Source organism: Macrobrachium rosenbergii, chromosome 12, assembly GCF_040412425.1.
Source record: "Macrobrachium rosenbergii isolate ZJJX-2024 chromosome 12, ASM4041242v1, whole genome shotgun sequence".
NCBI lineage: Eukaryota > Metazoa > Arthropoda > Malacostraca > Decapoda > Palaemonidae > Macrobrachium > Macrobrachium rosenbergii.
This window is the reverse complement of record NC_089752.1, coordinates 50,642,568-50,664,865: the sequence shown is the minus strand read 5'-3', so window position 1 is coordinate 50,664,865 and position 22,298 is coordinate 50,642,568. Positions and strand designations below refer to the sequence as shown.

At 36.5% G+C, this 22,298-nt stretch overlaps 1 protein-coding gene across 1 annotated transcript in view; it reads left to right on the top strand.

The window, feature by feature from the left end:
- LOC136843655 (transmembrane protein 181) overlaps nt 1-21,857 on the top strand; it is a 393,597-nt gene extending 371,740 nt beyond the window's left edge. Inside the window, exon 16 of the mRNA XM_067112206.1 lies at nt 19,967-21,857. Coding sequence (XP_066968307.1) covers nt 19,967-20,100 — 134 coding nt within the window. The 3' untranslated portion in view covers nt 20,101-21,857. The remainder of the gene's footprint in view (nt 1-19,966) is intronic.
- Nucleotides 21,858-22,298: the final 441 nt, after the last annotated feature.

Below are 22,298 nucleotides of genomic sequence, written 5' to 3'. Positions count from 1 at the left end.
TGTTTCATTGCATGGAGCAAGCAGCCTATGGAAGGTAGTCTGGAAATTTTTGCAAATTTTCAATGATTCGAGTATTTCTGTCTGTATTTCATTTGCTGGTTTTCTAGCTTTAAACGGTCTGATAACACCAATGTAAACATGGCGTGATTTTTGAGTCAGTGTAAAATAATTAATACTGTATGACACTCAACTATTCCCAAGCATGTGAATAACATGAAACCTTAAGGAAGTCAGGCAGTATAATCAACATTTGTTGTCTAAGACCCCATTGTCTAAAAGAAATAGCCATCTTATCTCAACTACGACATATTGAAACAGCAAGTGCTGGATGTTGTTCATAACTAACTGGGGTTTATCAAGAAAAACCCTAAACGGCGTTAAAACGTATTATCAATTTAAATTCCTTTCTAATTACACATTCATTATCTTCTATTGAGAGCAGTCGACCAAACTTATTCAATTAAATAATTGTCTGTCTTTGAGGTTACATCTTTAATTGACAGAACTTATAGAGGATAGCAACTCAAGGCCTCAATATTCATTAATTACCAAGACCCACACGTAAAATTATTTACTAATTTTCAAAATAATTAACCCTCTAACGCCGAGCCTCTATTTACAAAAATCTCTCCGTGTGCCTGGCGGGCGTTTGGGAGTTAAGCTGGAAGCGGAAAAAAGTTATTTAAAAAAATCACACCCATACACTAGTTTTTAAGATTAAGAGTTCATTTTGCCTCCTTTTTTTTGTCATTGCCTAAAAGTTTAGTATCCAACCACCAGAAATGAAAAAATATATCATTATCATATATAAATATTGAGATATATGACCACCTGGAAAAAATTTTCATATATAATTTTTATACAAATCTCCTGGGGCAAAACGTTTAAAGCTAACGGGTTATTTTTCTTTCTGTACACTAAATTGCAATGAATTTGGTATATAACAAATTGTAAAACGATCAAAGCAACAAAGCTATTATCACAAAATGATGCAAGGGAATTCGTAACCAGCGAAGTAAAAAATGTTTTTTAAAACATTCACCATAAATCGAAATATTGTGCTAGAGACTTCCGTTTGTTGAAAAATAAAGCTAATTGATTAAATATTACTAGACTGTAAGTGTTTTGCCACAGTGCAGGTTTCGGACCATTTTAAGGTCGAGTTAAAACAGGGACGAAGTTCAATTTTTCTTTATCGTGTGATTTATATGAAAATATTTCAAAAACTGATAAAAGCTACAACCATGAGTTATTTTCTGTATTTTACATGAAATTGCACAACCTTTCATATATAAAACTTTATGTAACGACTAATATAAAACAATTGCAAACACTTACGACAACTTGTATGAAAAATGGCTTCTGAGATGTTCGGCGAAGTTACAGCATGAGTAAGGAAAATGTTTTTTTCAAAAAGCACATAAAACAAAACGAGATTATGCCAGAGACTTTCCAATTTATTGCAAAAAATGAAGGTAAATGATTGATTATTACTAGAATGTAAGGTTTTAGCTTACAATTCGGTTTTAAAACCATTTCAGTCAGTTAAATTGACGAAGGTTGAAATTTTGGCAGATATCGTGATTTATGTAAAAATATTTCAAACTGATAAAAGCTACAACCATGAGTTATTTTCTGTTGTATTCTAAATGAAATTGTGCACATTTTTCATATAAAAGTTTATGTAATTACTAATGTAAATGATGCAAGATTCACGACAAATGACAAAAATTTCTGAGATGTTCCCCAAGTTACCGTGCGCAGATGTCAGGAAAAGTTTTTTTTTCAGAAATTCACCATAAATCGAAAATATTGTGCTAGATGACTTCAGTTTGTTGAAAAATGAAGTACATGATTGAATATTACCAGAATGTAAGAGGTTTAGCTTACAATTGCGTTTTACCATTTCAGTCGAGGCCCAGTTGACGAAGGTTGAAATGAGCAGTTATCATGATTTATATGAAAATATTTCAAAAAGCTGATAAAAGCTACAACCATGAGTTATTTTCTGTTGTATTCTATGAAATTGCTGGCATTTCCATATATAAAACTTTATTTGTAGCGACTAATATAAAATGGTGCAACATTACGACAACGTGAAGAATTTCTGGCGTGGATGTAAGGAAAAACGTTTTTCAAAAATTCGCCATAAATAAAAATATTGTGCTAGACTTCCAATTTGTTGCAAAATGAAGGTAAATGATTGAATATTACTAGAATGTAGAGTTTTAGCTTACAATTGCGTTTTTTACCATTTTGGTCAGTCAAAAAGTTGACGAAGGTTGAAATTTTGGCAGTTATCGTGATTTATATGAAAATATTTCCAAACTGATAAAAGCTACAACCATGGGTTGTATTTTTGTTGTATTTTACATGAAATTGAGCACATTTTCATATATAAAACTTTATGTAATGTCTAATATAAAACAGTGCAAATAAAAAATAGAAAGAATTTCTGAAATTTCGGCCAAGTTACAGCAGCGGATGTAAGGAAAAGTTTTTTCAAAAATTCAGCATAAATCGAAATATTGTGCTAGAAACTTCCAATTTGTTTCAAAATGAAGGTAAATGATTGAATATTACTAGAATGTAACGGTTTTTAGCTTACAATTGTGTTTTTCGACCATTTAGGTCAAGTCAATTGACCTGAAGGTTGGAAATTTTGTAGTAGTCGACGTGCGATGCGTCCCACTGGGAATGCAATTTTTAGTCAGCGTGTGATCCTCAGTCGGCGTTTAAGGGTTAATGTAAACCAGAAAATAAATATCTCTAAAATTTTTAAGTGAAATTTAGAGAAATCTTTAATACAGATTAAATATATCTGTCTTACAGAACGTTTGACCACTAATCTTTCCCTCACTGAGATAAGAGAGAGTGATTTTTATGCATGTATGTTTGTTTGTCTTGCACAGTATTAGTCCATGGGCAAGGTACCGAAATCCTCCTTCCGCTGGGGGTTTTTGCTGATGCAGATTTTTTTAATCTCCAAGCTATATAACTGCAGAATCTGCTTGTCTGTCATCTGAACTCTGCTGTTTTTGACTGCCAAAGTGAAAATACATGCGGAGTTTAAGCATTAATATCTCTAACTTTACAAAATCCACAACTTGCATGATTTTCAGAGATACAGGACCTGCAAAAGAAAACATAACAATCATTCTCAGCCTCTGTAGGGAGAGTGGTTAGTTTGTGCTAGGGTGTAGGAAAATAGGACCCTCTGGGATGTTTGTTGTGACTTCTAGGTAATTAGTTTAGGAAAATAGGTCCTCTGGGATGTTTGCTGTGACTTCTGGGTAAACTTTAAGAGAAGCATTGAACCAGGCATAATGTGTCTTGTCTGCTAAATTGAGTTTTCTTATAGAAATAATTTCCTTTATAAAGGATCCTCATTCTTGGCCAGGAATGATGTGCCAGGGGACAATAAAAACGATGGCCAGCTGTTTGCATGATGCATCGTCCCCATATAAGAGCCAGTTCACTAGAAAGCTCCTGATGCTAACTTTTCAAGAAGATAATGAACTACTTTCCAAAACGTGCATTGTGTGATTTGTATTGGGTCCACTAGATTGAGGGTTGATAGAAGTCTTAGTACCTTGTTAGGGACCAAGTAATTGGAAGCCTTTGGAGAAACGGGCCTTTATAGAGCAAAAAGGAACTGCAGAAGGGGCGTGACAACTTCACATAAGGTCAAACCTGAATCCATAAAGCAAGGGTTCGTTAATGCAACCTTGTATGCCATGACTTGCCAACAAAGCCGGGCGTTTGTCTTCAAAATTAACATATAAAATTGTTTCTATAGGGGATCTCGGCCTGGTATCTGATTATGGATATAATTCACCATTATAACCATGAGGACTGGAATAGATAGATGATGCCAAATTTTTGAGGGTACCTAGCAGTGTTGGGCAGGTAATTTTCATGATAGATATTTAAAAAATCCATGTGTGAAGGTCTTGGCTTAGAAAGGAGGATGCATAAACGACTTTCCCTCATCCACCTGTCTGGGATAAGAAAGTGGACAGCAGTGGAATTGATCTTTTTGTCCATTGTTGATGAGGCCTGATCCAATACCTGTTTAGCCCAGTTGTGGGCTATTAAGCCTGTTTCTTTGAAGGAGGTTTTGAAAATCTTTGAAATCTGGGACAATGGAGGAAAAGATATCATCCTCCCCTTAAACCAGTCTTTGGGAAGGTGTCTCTTGCTTTGTCCCTGAAGGAGGTTTACAAAGAAACACATATAAAAAGAGTTTGTGATTCTTTTATATCCTAAACAAAGAAAATTACATTTCTGGTTGGCTGGAAGCATGTTTTTTCATGATAGATTCTGCTATTATAATGAGACCCCCTTCAGAGGTGAATTGGCATGACAGGTGCCACTTCCTTCCTTCCACCATGAAAGGTTTGGCTGCAGTATTGTCAGTCTCCTAGTGAGAGGAGGGGCGTATCCCGACCTCTTGATCAGGAAGACCCATGGTCTCTCTCTTCTGGGGTTTGAGTTTTTTTGAAAGACAAACCATGCTGACCATCAGCTCAGGAAAGTGATAGTTGAATTTGTCAGAATAGCTGGCCACCTCCCTGCCACTGATGATCCTCCCTGTACTTAGAGACCTATCAAAAGAGATATTTGTGCATGTGTCACTCATGTACTTACTTGGAGGGTCATGTGACCTGTTTAAAGAGTGGATTTCCTTCCCGGATCAAAGAGACTACCATCTTTTAATCTTTTGTATGGAGAGTTGGTCTAGTTTGTGCTAGGTGCAGCAAAATAGTTCACATTTTTGGTGTAATCTAAGTTTGGTAAAACTATTACTGATGCAAACTACAGCAGGCCCATCATGTCATTCTAAATTGAGTTTTCTGAGCTAAGAAGGAACCTTTTGAGGATTGCCATATTCTGTTTTAGGTAATGTTCAGGAGAGACAACAGGCCATGAAAAGTATCCCAACATTGTCTCAGTCCAACCACTGAAAATATCCCTGATGGACATGCAAAAAGGCAAGATTCAAATTTTGTAAAACCCTTGACCTTGTATTCTGTCCGACTATTGAGGGGTTGAGGATTTTCAAGCACCTTTGTCTAGGGACCAAGTAATTGGAACCAGTTGTGGACTGTTTTAGGAGCAAAAGTTTGAGTTCTTGAATGAATACCGGGAGTCAACCATTTTGATAAAAGATTCTTTATTAATGTTTAACCTGTATGCCATGACTTAGAATCCCAAGGCATTTTTTCTCTCAACCTAAGGAAGGGGGTAGAAGGGTGCAGCAATAGAAATCCAACTGGGCCATCTTTCATCTGATATAAAGTGTCCAGAGTCCTTTTGGTGATTCAACGTGCTCTGGCAACAGATGATATCCAAAACTTTTGGCAAACAGGTGCTCATTCAATGCTGATTGGTAAATCACTTCTTTCTATAAATCCATTTTGAGACACTGAAGAGAAAAGGAAGATGCGTATTCAGAGATGTGTCCCTCCTGTGATAATTAGAACCTACAAATGCTGATCTTTTAAAAACACTTGCTGAGGTTGATAGTTCGAACACACCTGTTTGGGCTAAAAATGGGGCTTGTAGGTATTATCCCTAGATGGGGTAGGTTCCAAAAAACCTGTCATTTGGGAAAAAACAATCTCGAATATAGCTTAGCCAACACTTGGTATTCAGTCTTATGAAGGCATCTCTGCTGCTGCTTGACCTCCAGGTTTGGGAAACATCTATACATAGACGGTATAGTGATTATAGTATCAGCTAATTCTGGACTTCCTTTGTGGGAAGCATGATAATTCAATACCAAACAAGAATTAGTCCACAGCCTATTTGTTTAGGCTGTCATTAAGCGAGCGTACATTTATACTGTACTCTATATAATGATCATATTATAAAACATGGAATACTTGAACATGCATCTTTTCCATGGATCTTTTAAAATGTTATGCCTTAAATCACTGTATCTAATAATATTGTACAGTATACAGTTCAGAGCACTTTTCTTGCTTCTAGTTAGCGTAACAAAATTTCTGGACATTATTTATATGGGGCAAGGTTATTTTTTGTTTTGGAGGAAGAGTGTTTTAAGTTGAAATATAACTTAAATAAATCTCCAGGAAATTGATTTAAAATTTTTCGTTAATAGATCACGTTGCCACCTTTACGATCCTATTTTGTGTCAAAACCCAATAACGTAGGCATTTTCACTTGTTTGTCATCACAGATGGAGCTTTACCTATTTATCATTAATTCCTTCTGGAATCCAAGGTAAATGTGTTCTTTCATCCAACTTTCTTTAAATCCTTGATCTCCAGGTGTATTATGGTCGAGTTTTCATCCATGTTGCAGTGCAGATAATTTGTTTCCAGCTTTTAGCTTTCTCACCAGCTACAACTTACAGCTTAAATTTAACGGTATAACTTGCAGCAGGCCCATCCATACTGAATTGCCATAATGAAATATATAAATAAGATTCTACTTGAGTACTTGCCCTATAACCTCATTTTGTGTTTTGAATATGATGGGGAGAGAGACAGGAAAAAGAGCTATCCTTAACGTTGGTGATGAACAAAAAGTGTCTGTTGGGCGTTTAGGCTGTATGTGTTTACAAATTTATTATAAAACCATTTGTTACTTTTAACTAGAAGTCTAAAGTTGGAGAAAAGAAACTGGTTTTTCTGCTAATTTGGTCTTTCTGGGCTGCCTGATTTTTTTATGCCCGTGGGAGTTCTAAAAATACCATTGCTAATTTTGTATATAATTATTTAGTAAATGTTTAGTGCAAAATCACATTAATCTGTAAGCGAACTATCCTGATCCAGAACCTACTAGTAAGAGGATAGTTTATCACAAAAATGTGCATTTCATCATTCAGATCTATATAAAAGTCTGAGTCCTTGGAATATTTCTCATTTAGGGGCATACTGTGAATGGGCTGAAACTTTGGCAAACAATGCTTGTTCAATGTTGATTGGATGAGGATCCGTGAATCATGAGACCGCGAATATGGGGTGTTTACTGTACTTGGTAGCGAATATATGCATGTTTCTCTATGGGCCCCATTAACATGGCCTTTCTGCACATATAAATATGCTGACCCCCCACAGGGAAAACTTCCATAGTCTATGATGTCGTCGAAGCCGACCCCCAACCATACAATTCCTATTGGTATATGCCTCTTTCTCTGCCTTTGTCTTTGATAGACATTCCAGGTGTTGTTTTTCCCTTTTCCCCCCCTATAAGATGGTTTTTGGACCTTGTGAAAAAGAATGTCCTTGCAGTTGTTGTTGTCCCTTCATAGGGAATTGTCCCTTCTGACCATCTACCTGTTTATTGAGGAAAATTTTTTGGAGTGACTAAAGGCTTATATGATTTTTTATCAAAGCGAGCCTTTTTCTGGGGTTGGGTAAAGGGAAATTTTGGGTTCTTTGTTTCTGAATTCCCCCTTCCCCAGAAGAGCGTACACTGTACAATTCTGTTGGCGGGCATCCTCGTTGAGTTGAGCCACAACAGACTTCTCAACCAGGTCCTTACAGAAGGGGTTAGAATGTAGTAATGCAGTGGCATTGGAGAGTAATTTGATGGAGCCCTCCAATGCTTCCATTCTCGCTCTTTATGCACCATTCTAGGAAGTCACAGCGTGCTTCCCATCCGGTTCTCATAAGACTTTTGGCCTCATCTTCAAAAATTATCCTGTAATCTTCTGGAAGCCTTTTGGTGGCAACTTCCAGCAAGGTGATAGAGTGTATAATACTAAGGAGTCAGAGCCTAGCGTAAAATTCTGATGAGGCTGTCCCATCTGAGAGTCTTCTCTTAGGGGTCCCAAACTGCTGCATAGCTATATCTAAAGGGAGCTTTTTCCTTTTCAGAAGGGAGTTGTAGCATTGCCCATTCCTTGGTGGAGTTTTCTGAAACTGGAATGACCTTGGCAGATGGTTTTAATTCTGCCCTTGTCTCTTGTTTTTGATTAATAATTTTGAAAGTGAAGGGACAGAAGGCTGGGGATACTTGATGAGCAACTTGGATCTTATTTAAATTGGAGGTAGAGATCCATTTTTCGTTGGCCTGGTAAAGGGTGATTTCTATAGCTTTTAATGCTATAGGCACAGGTAAAAAAACAGTTTCTGTTAGTGGTTTCTCCATGTCTGGTGAAGACGGTACCAGGTGCCATTCTGTATTAGGGAATGCTGCCCTGTTTCTAAATTCTACATGTACAAATTTGATCATAGTTTTTCTCTCATTAATTACATATTTGCCATCAGGAGAGAAAATGCACATTGAGGCGTCTTGCCATGAATTATTAGTATCATCAGGGGTGAGTATTGGAGCCCCTATTGTATTTTGATCTGAACTGACCATTTTGTTGTTTCCAGTTGGAATTCTAACATTAGACCTTGTTTGGGCAGCATTTGTATCTACCCTCACTTTTCGGTTACAGGATGTAGTTGGGGTGTACATGACTGACTTACTTTCCTCATGACTGACTTTACGTTCCTTTTCAGAATCATGCTTCATGTCCCTTATTTATTGCCATTCTGTGGCAAGGGCATCTTTGATGATACTCAATTTCCCTACAGAATTGATCAAATGTTGCAAACCGTGTATCCCTTTTGGGGGAGCTTGCGAACTCTAACCGAGCTTCAACAACTGAACTGTAACTGCCTGTTAATCAAGAGGCAGAAGTCCTGGTAAGATACTATACCCCTCTGAAAATGCAGTCATTTCAGTTGGAGTTAGGTGGATCCTAGTATCCCTTTTGGGAAAAAGATCCTATTCAGCAATGATAGCTGCATGGGGGATAGAATTCCTTCTGAAGTTTTCTCCCTGAAAATTCTGTCCCTGGTTCAGCAGGCCATTAATGGCAATGTCCACTTCATAATTCTTTAACAAGAATGTCAACCCCCATGTAAAGATTCCTCTACTTCCTCCATGGGGTTAACCTGGGAGGTACTGGAGACTGATGTTAGTAGGTTTTGGCCCAAACATAGATGTTGTTCTGAGAAGGGTTAAATATCTGCTGCCGGAGTTCTGCCAGAAAGATATACTGTAATCTCCCCCTTCCTCACCCCTACTAAACCATAGGACCCATCGAGACAGCTTAAAAGGAGCTGTTTCATCCTTAAAACTTGCTGCCAGGAGCATACTACAAATCTTGCCCATATCTGGCAACCAAGCAAATTTTACTTTTTTTTTTTTTTTTTTTTACAAGGACTATGCACATGGCAGGTGGTATGGGCCGTACCCACTGGCAAAAAGTGAACCGAGCAAATTCCTCATATAGTTCCCATATTACAGGTTAACTTGATTAGAAGTGTGTAGTTGTAATACATTTATTTAAATATCTATGTTAACTTACCCATATTACAGGTTAACTTGATTAGAAGTGTGTAGTTGTAATACATTTATTTAAATATCTATGTTAACTTAAACCCTCTAGGGTTTAGGTTAGTTTTCATACCTGGTTATGGTTGTATTACTTATACGGTACACTGTTAGTCCTTTTGTAATGGCTATGTGAAATTTTTAACTCTGATTGTCATGCCATTCAGTCTAACTCCTGTGAACTGATTTGTTTAACTAACCCAAGCTACTGTCTTATATAGCTTAGGTTAATGCTTTTAGTATAATTTATGTTAAGCTAGGAATAGAGGATTTCTTAGAAGGTTCTTGGTTAGCATTCTAAGCCACTGCCTATTCTAGGCTTATTTAAAACTTAAGGATATAAACTAAACAGAAAATAGGCATCTTATAATCTGGTTTTCTGTTTTATGTGGCTGAGACTACCCTTCTATCTGACATTCGGCCATCGCTGTTATAGGCAAGTAGTAGGATATTCCTTAAAAAGGGGTTCCTACTTAATCTGGTTAGGCTACTGCCTGTTCTAGGTTTATACCACCTTTAAGGATATAGGCTACATAAGACCCTACTAGTATGTAACCTTACAGATATGCTACCAAGTCGTAAAAAAAACTAGGGTATTTTATTGAGCCTAGGATACTGTTTATATATATAATCCTAGGCTTATTTGTTCTTTCTTAGTCTAATAGAAGGTACTGCCTATTCCAGATTATTACCTAATCCAGATTATTATAGATCACTCTTAAAAATGTATAGGCTATATAAAAACAGAAACTTGCTAATATGTAACCTTATAGGAAGTCTACTATATTTTTATCTACTCAGATTGTTGTTTATATCCAGTCCTAGGCTGTTTGGTCTACTATATACACCAGTAACTCACTAATGTGTAACCTTATAGCCAGGCTATAACTTACTCTAATCTAGGCTACTGCCTAGTCCTGATTATTGAAGTCACACTTAAGGGTATGGGTTACATAAAACACAATTACCGTAGTATGCACCCTTAAGGCTATGTTACCATCTCATCCAGCACAGATTACTATTTCATCTAGTCCTAGGTTACATGGTCTAGGCTAACAATTTAGTCCAAAAATGGGATGTTTCATAAAAAATTATCACTTAACCTAATATAAAGTAATGCCTAGTTCTGGATTATATTTAGATCATGTGTAATGGCTCCTGGTCTTCAACGGCCCGGTTGCAAACAAGAGGGTGGAAGCGCATGTGCAATAGCCACTTCTATTTCTTGTAGGTTCTTTGACGTTGGAAAAACTGGGTTCAGCTTTGCTGAAGATAAGGGGAAGTGCCCTCTTATCTCTGGGTCCATTATATACTCCCCATCATGTGTTATAATGTTAATCATTATGACACAATACCTGGCCAAAAAGACCAACTACAAGAGAATTCTTTGATATTAGTTTGGTCACCATGGAGCTCTGGTAGACTTTAGAAGGTAACTCCTTGAGGACGAAACAAGTGACTACGCTATCAAAAATCTGCAAATAGGTGAAGCCACAAATCCTGAACTGCAAATAGGTGGGGGTCTACTGTATATGTACAGTCAACCCCCGGTATTCATGGGGGATAGGGACCACAACCACCTGCTAATAGCTAAAATCTGCAAACACTTGGCACCCCCCCCTCTAAAAATGCTGATAACTGCCTATTTTAATAGGTAGTTCAACTCCAAAGTTCCCCCTCTAAAACTACTTATAACTGCCTATTTTATTAGTTCAGACACCAGATATACCTTAAACTATCATCCTAAAACATCTAAATATTTTAAAATCATCTTAAAAATATATGGCTTACAGCTACATGTGAAAACTAATTAAGTTGCCCCTATATTCAAGCACAGCCATTTTCTCTCATACAGATTGTTTGTTTTGTATTTTTGTTTATGATACAGTAATTCATATTTCATTGAGAGTTAGGGCTACACCCCTCTCCCACTTATCCACTAGAAAAAGACTGGGAATTCCACAGAATTATGCTAAAATCTTACCTAATTTACTATATTTTTTTAGTTATTGAAATGCAAAAGTTGTAATTATAGCATGGAAAATATGAAAAAGGAATGACAAAGTAACTTCCCGTTTAAAACTATACAAAACAAACATACACATTACTTGTGCACAAAAAATCTCTGAGACGAGAGAGAGAGAGAGAGAGAGAGAGAGAGAGAAGCACCGTTCAAGATAATTTGTCAAAATGATTGACAGTTAGGGGTGTCCCTCTCCTGCTTATCCACTAGAAAAAGACTGGGAATTCCACAGAATTATGCTAAAATCTTACCTAATGTACTATATTTTTTTAGTTATTGAAATGCAAAAAGTTGTAATTATAGCATGGAAAATATGAAAAATGAAGGACAAAGTAACTTCCTGTTTAAAACTATACAAAACAAACATATACATTACATGTGCATAAAAAATCTCTCTGAGAGAGAGAGAGAGAGAGAGAGAGAGAGAGAGAGAGAGAGAGAGAGAGAGAGAGAATACAACTCACCCTTCTGACTAGTAAACACAAAAGCATCCGAGTTACAAGCTGTGTGATTGGCTATTTCCTACCCTCCCAGCCAATAGCGTGTCGTCATGGGGAGAGAAAGAGAGAGAGAGAGTGTGGGTGTTTGCTACAAGTTCTGTGATTGGGTACTTCCAACTCCTCCAGCCAAGTGCGTCACCATGGAGCCTATGCCAAAGCAATAAAAAAATGGAAAAATGTTGATGGCTTTGTGAACTTCCTGGAGTTTTTATGTTAATGATACAGTAATTCATATTTCATTAAAGGATATATAAAAGTGCCGAGAGAGAGATGGGGGGTTGCCTTATGTTAAATATCAAAAGTGAAATTATTCATGAATCATTGGAGAGAGAGAGAACTGATATTATGTTTATGTGTATACCTTAAACTATCATCCTAAAAAACTTTACAGTAATACTTTAATATTTCAATATTTTAATATTTCAATATCACTTAATATCATTTTAGTAAGGAGGTCCCTCCTGTACAGAGGGGAGAGAAAACTGGTTTATTACCAGGGAAAAGCTTACAAACCCGTTTCTTGCCCAGGCTTTCATAATCCTCCCTCTCTCTTTCTGTTGGGAAATACAGTTGGTCCCCGGTAATTGCAGGGGATAGGGACCACAACCACCCGCATTTAGCAAAAATCTGCGTTGTTGGTATCCCCCTCTAAAAATGCTTATAACAGGCTATTTAGATAGTTCAGACACCAAAGACTCAATCTAAAAATGTTTATAACTGCCTATTTTAATGGTTCAAACACCAAATATACCTTAAATTATCATAAAATAAATTTAATATTTCAGTCATCTTACGTTTGCCTTAAAAATATTTAGGTGCATACTATGGCTTACAGCTATGTAATATCACTTTTAAGTCTTAGCAGATAACTGTGTGAGGGTATGGCCAACTATGTATCGTGTACTGCGCAACTGCATTTTATTGATTTTTTGGTTTTTGTAAGATGATTTTGAAATGATATTTAAGTACAGTAAAGTGTTTAAGGATGAGTTTAGAGCATATCTAAAATACATGGGTAATTCATAGAACGATCTAACTACTGTTAGTACATATTGTACAATATGTATGTACGAACGAAATGGTAGGGTTGCTTACGTCACGGCATTCTGCGTACGTATTTTTATGTTAGTATTTTCATGAATGAATACATTTATGATCTTTTGTATGTACATGTTACAATGATTTATTAATTCTCAAATATTAATATTAATTAATGTAAACACCTTAATATGTTATTTCACTTACAGAATCCACTGATACAGTACTGTATTATCATTTTGATCTGTTATCATCGTAATATGTATAAAAAAAAAAGATCGTCCTACATTTGTAATATACACATCCTGAGAGTCAGCTGATTAAGGCTCACTACTACTGAAAGAATCAGGAAAATAATTTTTTAATTGCTAAAAAAAAAATTTATTAATAGAATTATTTTTTTGTACATAAAAGTTTATGATACAGTAATTCATAATATATATGAGAGAGAGAGAGAGAGAGAGAGAGAGAGAGAGAGAGAGAGAGAGAGAGAGAGAGAGAGAGAGAGAGAGAGAGAGAGAGAGAGAGCTGGTGTTTACCACAGATAAAGTCTCAGCAAAGCAGCTGGTGATGAGCCTTGACTTGACAAGCTGGGGAGGAGAATAACAGTATATATTTATGGTGATTAGAGATAAAACATCAGCAGTGATAAAATACTCTCTTGTGTACTGTTATAATATGTGTGATAGAGTCAGCTACTAAACTTTTAATGAAGCACGGTTCAATAAATCAGAGAAAGAAAAAACATGGGAACACGTACCTACAGTAAAAACAATTACAGAAGTCAAGACAGTCTTTTTTTTATATATATTACGATAATAATAGATCAATATAGTTTAGAGAGAGAGAGAGAGAGAGAGAGAGAGAGAGAGAGAGAGAGAGAGAGAGAGAGAGAGAGAGAGAGAGAGAGAGAGAGAGAATACAACTCACCCTTCTGACTAGTAAACACAAAAGCATCTGAGTTACAAGCTGTGTGATTGGCTATTTCCAACCCTCCCAGCCAATAGCGTGTCGTCATGGGGAGAGAAAGAGAGAGAGAGAGAGAGAGAGAGTGTGGGTGTTTGCTACAAGTTCTGTGATTGGGTACTTCCAACTCCTCCAGCCAAGTGCGTCACCATGGAGCCTATGCCAAAGCAATAAAAAAAATGGAAAAATGTTGATGGCTTTGTGAACTTCCTGGAGTTTTTATGTTAATGATACAGTATTTCAAATTTCATTAAAGGATAGTATTTCAAATTTCATTAAAGGATATATAAAAGTGCCGAGAGAGAGATGGGGGGTTGCCTTATGTTAAATATCAAGAGAGAGAGAGAGAGAGAGAGAGAGAGAGAGAGAGAGAGAGAGAGAGAGAGAGAGAGAGAGAGAGAGAGAGAGAGAGAGAGAGAGACTGAGGTGTTAATGTACATTGGTAAGCTATTTTGTGATTTTGTGGGATTTTAATTTAGCATTTTATTGATATTTTGCTGGTTTACATTAATATTAATATTAGAAAATTAGTCAATCTTTTTTATCATAAAAATGTATTTAGTCATGAATATAAAATGAAGACAGTAATTATTGAATATTGCTCTATAAAAAATTCGCAAATTAATGAGTTTTCCACGATATATTTGGAGGTAAGCTCCACAGAAAAACCAGAGACTGCTGATACGCGATGTAGCAGGGACCCACTGTACACGTATTTAAATATGTACTGGAAAAAAAATACAATTTATTGATATTTTGCTGTTTACATTAATATTTGAAAATTAGTAAATAATTTTATCATAAAAAATGTATTTAGTCACAAAAATAACATGAAAATACAGTAATTAGTGAATATTGCTTGATGAAAAAATCCATGAACTACCGAATTTTCTGTGAGTAATTTGGAGATAAGTTCCACAGAAAAATCTGCAAATAGGTGAAGCCGCAAATCCTGAACCATAAATAGGCGAGGGTCGACTGTATTTTGCTTTTTGTATCAATTGTATAATTTTGTGCGTTTAGTATACTGTATGAATTGCCCAGTGTTTCTTGTGTTATAGCTGTTTTTATTGTTTTTTGTTGTTGTTGTTGTTGTACTGTGATGATTGTGTGTGTAAGTTACAGTGTGCAGCAGTCAACCTGTCAGGTTATTTCAAGAAGTACCTGGTGCCTGTCACTTACTTGTCCTTGCTAAGATGCCTGCCCCTGTCTTGGCCATTGTTGTGTTATTTGCCTTGCTGACCAATGAGACATGTTAGGTTTGGTTGACTGCTTAGCAGTTGTGCTATAAAGGGAGGTGATCTTATCTGTTAAGAAGGGATAAGGATACTGCTGGAGACCTGCCTGGTTCTTCTATATGCAAGCCATGTTTTTTTGTTGTTCTCAATGTCTTTGTCTTTCTTGGCTTAGGTAAAGGAATGAAAGTCTTCCAGCAGTGTGCCATTACCCACTTCCCAGCTGGCCTACTTGCCTGTACTTGCTCTAACTGTTTTGCCCAGTGATTGGACTGCCCACTCTACTCCCGCTTTGATATCAGCATAACTTATCCGTTCTATCCTGCCAAACCTGCTATGGATCCTTAGATATTGGTGCTTCTTTTCCCTGTTACAAGAAACAATCTTCTCAGCCATGTCAGAAATTAACCACACCCTTGACTTAACTTTGTGAGCTCTGAAGTGCAAAGCAAAGCTGGCCTGCTTCATCACCTCATGTGGCCAGGGCACCTCTTCTTATGCATACCTGAACTAATGAGAAGTCTCCTACACTCGGGCCTATAGGAGTGGATTCTTTTCAGATGGTACTTTACAGCACTGACCGGGCACAGCAGCATCTCATCAGAGTCTTGACCAACTAAGTCTCAAAGGGAAGTGATCGAGAAATTCTCAAATCTCTTGTCTGGAACCAATGGGTTCTGAGTATATATATGTACTTCTAACCCTTCCAGGAGAGAGAGAGAGAGAGAGAGAGAGAGAGAGAGAGAGAGAGAGAGAGAGAGAGAGAGAGAGAGAGAGAGAGAGAGAGAGAGAGAGAGAGAGAAAATGAACCGAGTTTCTTACATCAGTTGAACAATTAAAAATGTCAATAATACAGTATATATTATGTACTGTATATCTTTCTGTCAACCACTCTGCCTTTCTATCTATCTATCCATCTCTCACCTTTGGCAAGAGAGAGAGAGAGAGAGAGAGAGAGAGAGAGAGAGAGAGAGAGAGAGAAACACCACTGAGTGGGCAACATATATTTGACCAAAGAGTGGGCAACACTTTCTACCGTTGTGGTCAATATTTCAAGATATTTGACAGGTTACACCCTCCCCCCCTCCAAAGCTTTCAGATAAGACTGGGAAAAAGATAAGGGAAAAAATTTATTGAACTAAAATCTAACAAATTCACTATATATTTTCTTTAATGAATTGATATTTTGCTGTTTACATTAATATTAATATTAATATTTGAAAATGAGTAAAATTATTTATTTATCATACAGAACAAATAAACATACATATTACATTTGCATAAACATTTTCTCATCTCAGTGAGAGAGAGAACTGAGAAAGGAAGGGAGAAAAAGAGGGAGAATTATTATTTTTATTATTTAATGTTATTATTTAATCTTATTAAACTATATGAAAATTAGTACTGTAAAATACTATTTTATCATAAAATGTATATGTAGGTACAGTACAGTATTTAGTCTCGAAAATATGAAAATACAGAATATTGCTCTACAAAAAATCCGTGAATAGGCGAGTTTCCCGCGATAAATTTATAGTCAGGTTCCATTCCAAAGAAAAATCTGTGAATGGGTGAGTCTGCGAACACCAGACACCGGGGGTCTACTGTATATCCAGATAGTCCCAGGGATGTTGAAATACACCTTCCATTACTGCCCACAGGTCTGGAACTGGGGAACAGAAGACGAAGTTTTCTATTCAGTCTGGTTGCAAGCAGATTAACCATGTGGGGACCTTTATCTTTAACAATTTCTCAGCTACTTAGGGGTGTAGATAACTATGTCCCCACCATCTGACTCTTACAACTAAGCTGATCTGCCAGAATGTTCAACCTAGCTGACAACTTCAGAGCTTGAAAAGCTGCCCAATCGCCAGATACACATTTCCCAGTTTGTTGATATAGGCAACAATCATTGTATTGCTTATCAGTACTACTGAGTGCCCCTTCACAAGATGTTGATGTACAGATGAGGTGTGCTCTTCATGCACACAACTGAAATGAATTCTCTTCTTAGGTGTGTGCCTGTCAACAGAAGCATTTCTGGATGGGAGGAGCTCAGTGACGCTCCCTTTAAGATGTTTCTGTCATCTAGCCACCACAAGAGGTCCTTTTATTTCTCAACTCTCAGATATGAATCGAGAAGGGGGATCTCTGAGAATGGAGCAGCGCTACTTCAGTTGCCTCTTTAGTGACTGAAATTCAGACAAATGATTCTCCAACCAAAAAATTATTTGGATTAAGAGATGTGGTTATAAACAATCATCCACCTCCTTTCCCAATTAGAGCTAGAAGATTGTTTGAGTCACTGAATATAAATATACAGTTACCTTTAATATTAAAATTACATCCTCCTTGGACAATGGGTAAAATGAGAATTTGTACACACTTCAGATATTTATTAAAACGTCATTCATATACTCCAGAATACCAGAGACAACACACAGTAGAACACATAATCCAAAAAGGTCCATGTTACGCAATATACACCGATGGATCTAAGTTATAATACAGAGTGGGATATGCTGCAGTATCCTCAGACAAAATGTATCCATTCTCTCTACCAGATAACGCCTCGGTATTTACAGCTGAGTTATGTGCAATAGTATCAGCCATAAAAATAATTAGAGAAGCCTCATGTAATAATTTTGTGATTTATAGCGATTCCAGAAGCCCTATAGAGGCCATTCAAAGCTATAATAAAATAATAATATTGTACAACATATAAAGTTTTCACTCCATAAATTGTATAATAAGGGAAAAAATATTTAAATATGTTGGATCCCTGCCCATGTAGGGATTAAGGGAAATGAAGAGGCTGATAAAACAGCCAAAGAAGCAGTCCACATGACAAGAGCAAATGTAGACATCCCTATTAGTGACTATACAAGATATATAAAAACGGTCATTGTATGTAAATGGCAAAATATACGGAACGAAGAACCTAAAAATAATAAATTAAAATATAAAATCCAGTGTCAGAAAATGGAGTTCGTCATATCAGAGAGAGAGAGAGAGACACACACAAGTAATTCTGACGCGTCTTTGAATAGGCCATACTCGTTTGACACATGGACCAATAAAAGAAATTTTGTCGGAATCTTCAACATTTTCAGTAGTACCCATTTTAATGTTCATGAGAAGCTGTGAGTTAATTGATAAAATATAAAAAATTAATCAATCAGCATAATGAATTTTAAAACAAGTAAATTTTATGATTTTACTTTATTTTGAATTTGAATATACCTTTTTAGTGAGTATATATAGAAACGAGTATAAATGTATTTATTGTGTGTGTGTTCCAGTATCAAAGCGTATGCCTTTTTACAGCTTTTAATTTCATTTTCATTCATTCATAATTAGCAAGTGACCTATTTGGTCCCAGTGCTAGGCCTCTAGCCTAGACTTGCCATTTCATCCTAATCCTTCAGGCCAGCCCTATGAGAACTGATAGTCAGCTCAGTGGTCTGGTTAAACTTTTTAATAATAACAACTTAGTGACTGAAAGTGACTGCCCATGAGGCTTGAGCTTCTCCCACTCTGCCTGTGAGGCATAAGCTTCTCGCATGATTGACACGTGACCTAGAACCACCTGCCATAGCCAAGTTGGTTGTTCCTGTTTGGATAAGAAGTGTGCCAATACCTCCCTGAGATTGCTCAGATAAGAGGCCACAGGAAGGCTGTTATCGCTACAGACTCCAACAGCATACCCATATACTCATCTGCTGAATGGGATTGAGAATGGACTTCTGCCAATTGATCAAGATACCTAGAATGGGATAAAAAGTCAGTAGATGATCCCTGTCCAAAAGAAGACATTTCCAGGAGGACGCCGGGGCCCAACCTGAAACCACGGTGAATACCTGGGTAGACACCTAGATATTAACAGTTCAAGGCACAAGGGCCTTGAACTGGAAGATTGTCTTATTGCAGGTGAAGCAGAGGTACTTCCAAGAGTCTTGAAGAATGGGTACTTGAAAATATGCATCTACAGGTATACTGAAAGCATGAAGACACCGTCTCTGTTGGAGTCTAACACTGAATATGGAATTTCCATCTTTAAACAAGTTAAACTTACTGTACTTGTTCAAGCTGAGAGGTCGATTATCATTGTAAAACCCCGAGCTGCCATCTCTATGATTAAAAGGTAACTGTAAAATCACAGACTGGCAATCTACTACTCCCATACTGCCTTTCCTTGTTATTGCCTCCACCTCCGCCAACAGTGCCCGAGATTTCCATGAATCTTGAGGAAGGTGGGAGGAGTATAGTGTCTTCTAGGAATGAATGTCCCTGAATGGGAGCTTATATCTGCCCTGAAGGACTGTTACAACCCAAGGCTCCACCTGTTGCTGCCACTTTGCTGAATGATATGACCAGTGTGCATGCGCAGTGGCAGTGGCCTTGCCCGAGGTAAAATGGTAATGTGCCAGTGATCTCCTGCCATGAGGAAAAGCGAGTACAAGAAGTTCACATGTACTTATTATGCAAGGCCTTAGACTTCCCTTTCTTCTTTCTCATAAGCAGAGAAAAGAGAGTCCAAGTATGAGGCAGAGGACAAAGACAGAGTGGAAGACGACATGAAGATGAAGGTGATGAGGAAGAATGGCAAGCATTCTTCCTTTTCCCCTGCTACTTCTTGCTCACATTGAACTAATGTAAAAGGTGATGGTTGTACTCCTACATGAGCAAATAAGATTAATGGGTTAGTATGAAAAAATAGGTTCTTTGTTGTGAAATGTATCCTGTTATGTGCTCTGTCACTTATTCAAATATTCTTTGTACAATATACATATTTAGAAAATGAAACACTGGTAAAAGAGTAATACTGATTTAAATTGCAGAAACACACATTATGAAGGATAACCCAGCGTTTAGCATGGTCAATGACTCGGATGAAGATGTCATATATGGATCTGATGACGATACCAGACGTCCACTAAACAGAGGAAGTAATGATAATGATGAAAGTGACTGAATCAGTGCCAATAGTTTTAATTCCAAAGACTACACTATTTTATTTAATGGTTGTAAGTATTTTTGATGTTGTACATCAGTTAATTAATTTATGTATTGTAGTGTCCTTTGTGAGCTCCACATGCATAATTCAATACCATAATACTGGTAAGGTACTCTGATAATTTATAAGATCTGTGGAAATGTACCACTACAGCATTGCTTTTCTGAGAAAAAGTGAAATTTTATTTGTTACAGCCATCATATGTAAGTAAGGAAATGTTTTGATGTACAGTATAGTACCACTAGCATTGTACTAGGTGTGCAACTCTCCCTAGCCTTTCAAACTTGATTGGTTATTTGTTATGATGTGCTGACTTTGGCACGCTTTCACTCCTTACCATTGATCAAATATGTGAACTCAGGTAAAATAATTTTAATGTTGAAAATTTTCTCAGTTGATGGTTGTAGTTTCCTGATTAATTTTGCAAGATCTTATTATATATCATGCAAAGCAGACACCACAGATTCATGAGCATTGGAGAGCAGCCTTTCAGATTCAAGCATTAAAGGTAAAATGTCAAATGGTCTTTGAATTATCACAGTCAAGCCATGACTAGATCTCATGAACATTCCTGACTTGAAGAGGTCCTTATAAAGAGTTCTTGCCACTGTCATGCTTTTTAGGAATAACATGTGAAGAGTGGCACTATTCAAGCTTAATGATCCCGAGAGAGGGTAAATTGTTGTTTCAAGAATTATGTTCTAATTGGTAATAACAATAAATGCTGTTGTGTATAGTAATCCACTTATTTTTTGGTTGTAAGGTCATTATTTATATAATTTTAATGAAAAGAAAATGTAAAAGGCTAGCACATAAAATTTAGAACTATTAACACTCAAGTTACCAAGAAATAGATAGGAATTATACATTAAAGAAGAATAGCATGATCAATTTGAAGACTACAGTAATTGTAATAAACATATTTAATATTTTTGTTTGGAATTTTAGTACTGTAACCTTATGATTTGCTTGCTTTATGTGCAGACTAAAACTGCACAAAATATAGACACAGTAACAAAGATGCTTGCAAAGTATGGTACAGCACTTCATTTTGAAGCTCAGAAGGCTTATAATTCTTTGTTCATGCCACAGTTATTGGGAATTAAATGTAGATACACAAACAAAAGGCACAGATCTGTGTATGTCATGCATGGTGGATCTAGGAACATATCACCATCAATGAAGGTAGAGTTGCTGTAACTGCTTTCTCAAAACTACAAGTCTATTGCTTAATCCTGTGGTGAAACTTCATTCTAAAAAATTAATGCAAGATATAGAGGTGCATACAGTTGCATGAGTAAGTATTTGACAACCACTATTATTTACTGTAAAATTCAGGACCTTGTTTTAGATGTAACTGCTCTTTTCAAATGTAAAAGTAAAAGCTGTGTTAGGAGGAAAGGATAAATTTGTTGTCTGTTATATTTGCTGTTTTATTTTGTTGAGGTGAATGGTAAAGCATTTAAAAACCTTTCAAATGTGCAGCTACACTGAGTCATTTCAGTTTAATTTTAATTTTGTATGAATGACTTATGAGTGTCTAACACTGTCATGGTTATACCAAGATATAATGATCAGTATTTTTATACAGATATTGGCCTTTTTTAATTTAAAATGAACAATTTTGTCAATTATATACAAGCTATGTACTGTACTACCCTTAATTAAGTCATTTGTAGCATTTTCATTTTTTAAATACACTAAGCTTAATTTTTTACTTATTTTTTTCTGTATCCACTGTGATGGTTTACTCTTAACATTTCTTACCAACAAGGTACAACAAAATTAGAATTTGCAACTTGAGCAGAGATATCAGACAGTGTACTGATTTTCCAGCATTTGTCTGTTACTTGTTTGTTTGTTTTGTACCAAGGAAACAAATAGGAATGGCAGCCCATAACAACTCGTAGCTCTCAAGAAATGCATATGTTGGGGTAACTATCCTACTTCCGAAGAGAGGAAAGTTAAAGAATTAGGAATGGATGGAATATAAAAATATAACTTTTCATAACAAAATTTATTATTTGGACACTTGCCTAATATTAAAGATAGCTATATCTTCACACCGGCAGGCAAGTCACCAATCAAATAACAGAAGATGATTGCTTGGATGACTGTCTAGTTCACCTGTTCTCCACCAGGTGTGTTTTGAAAGT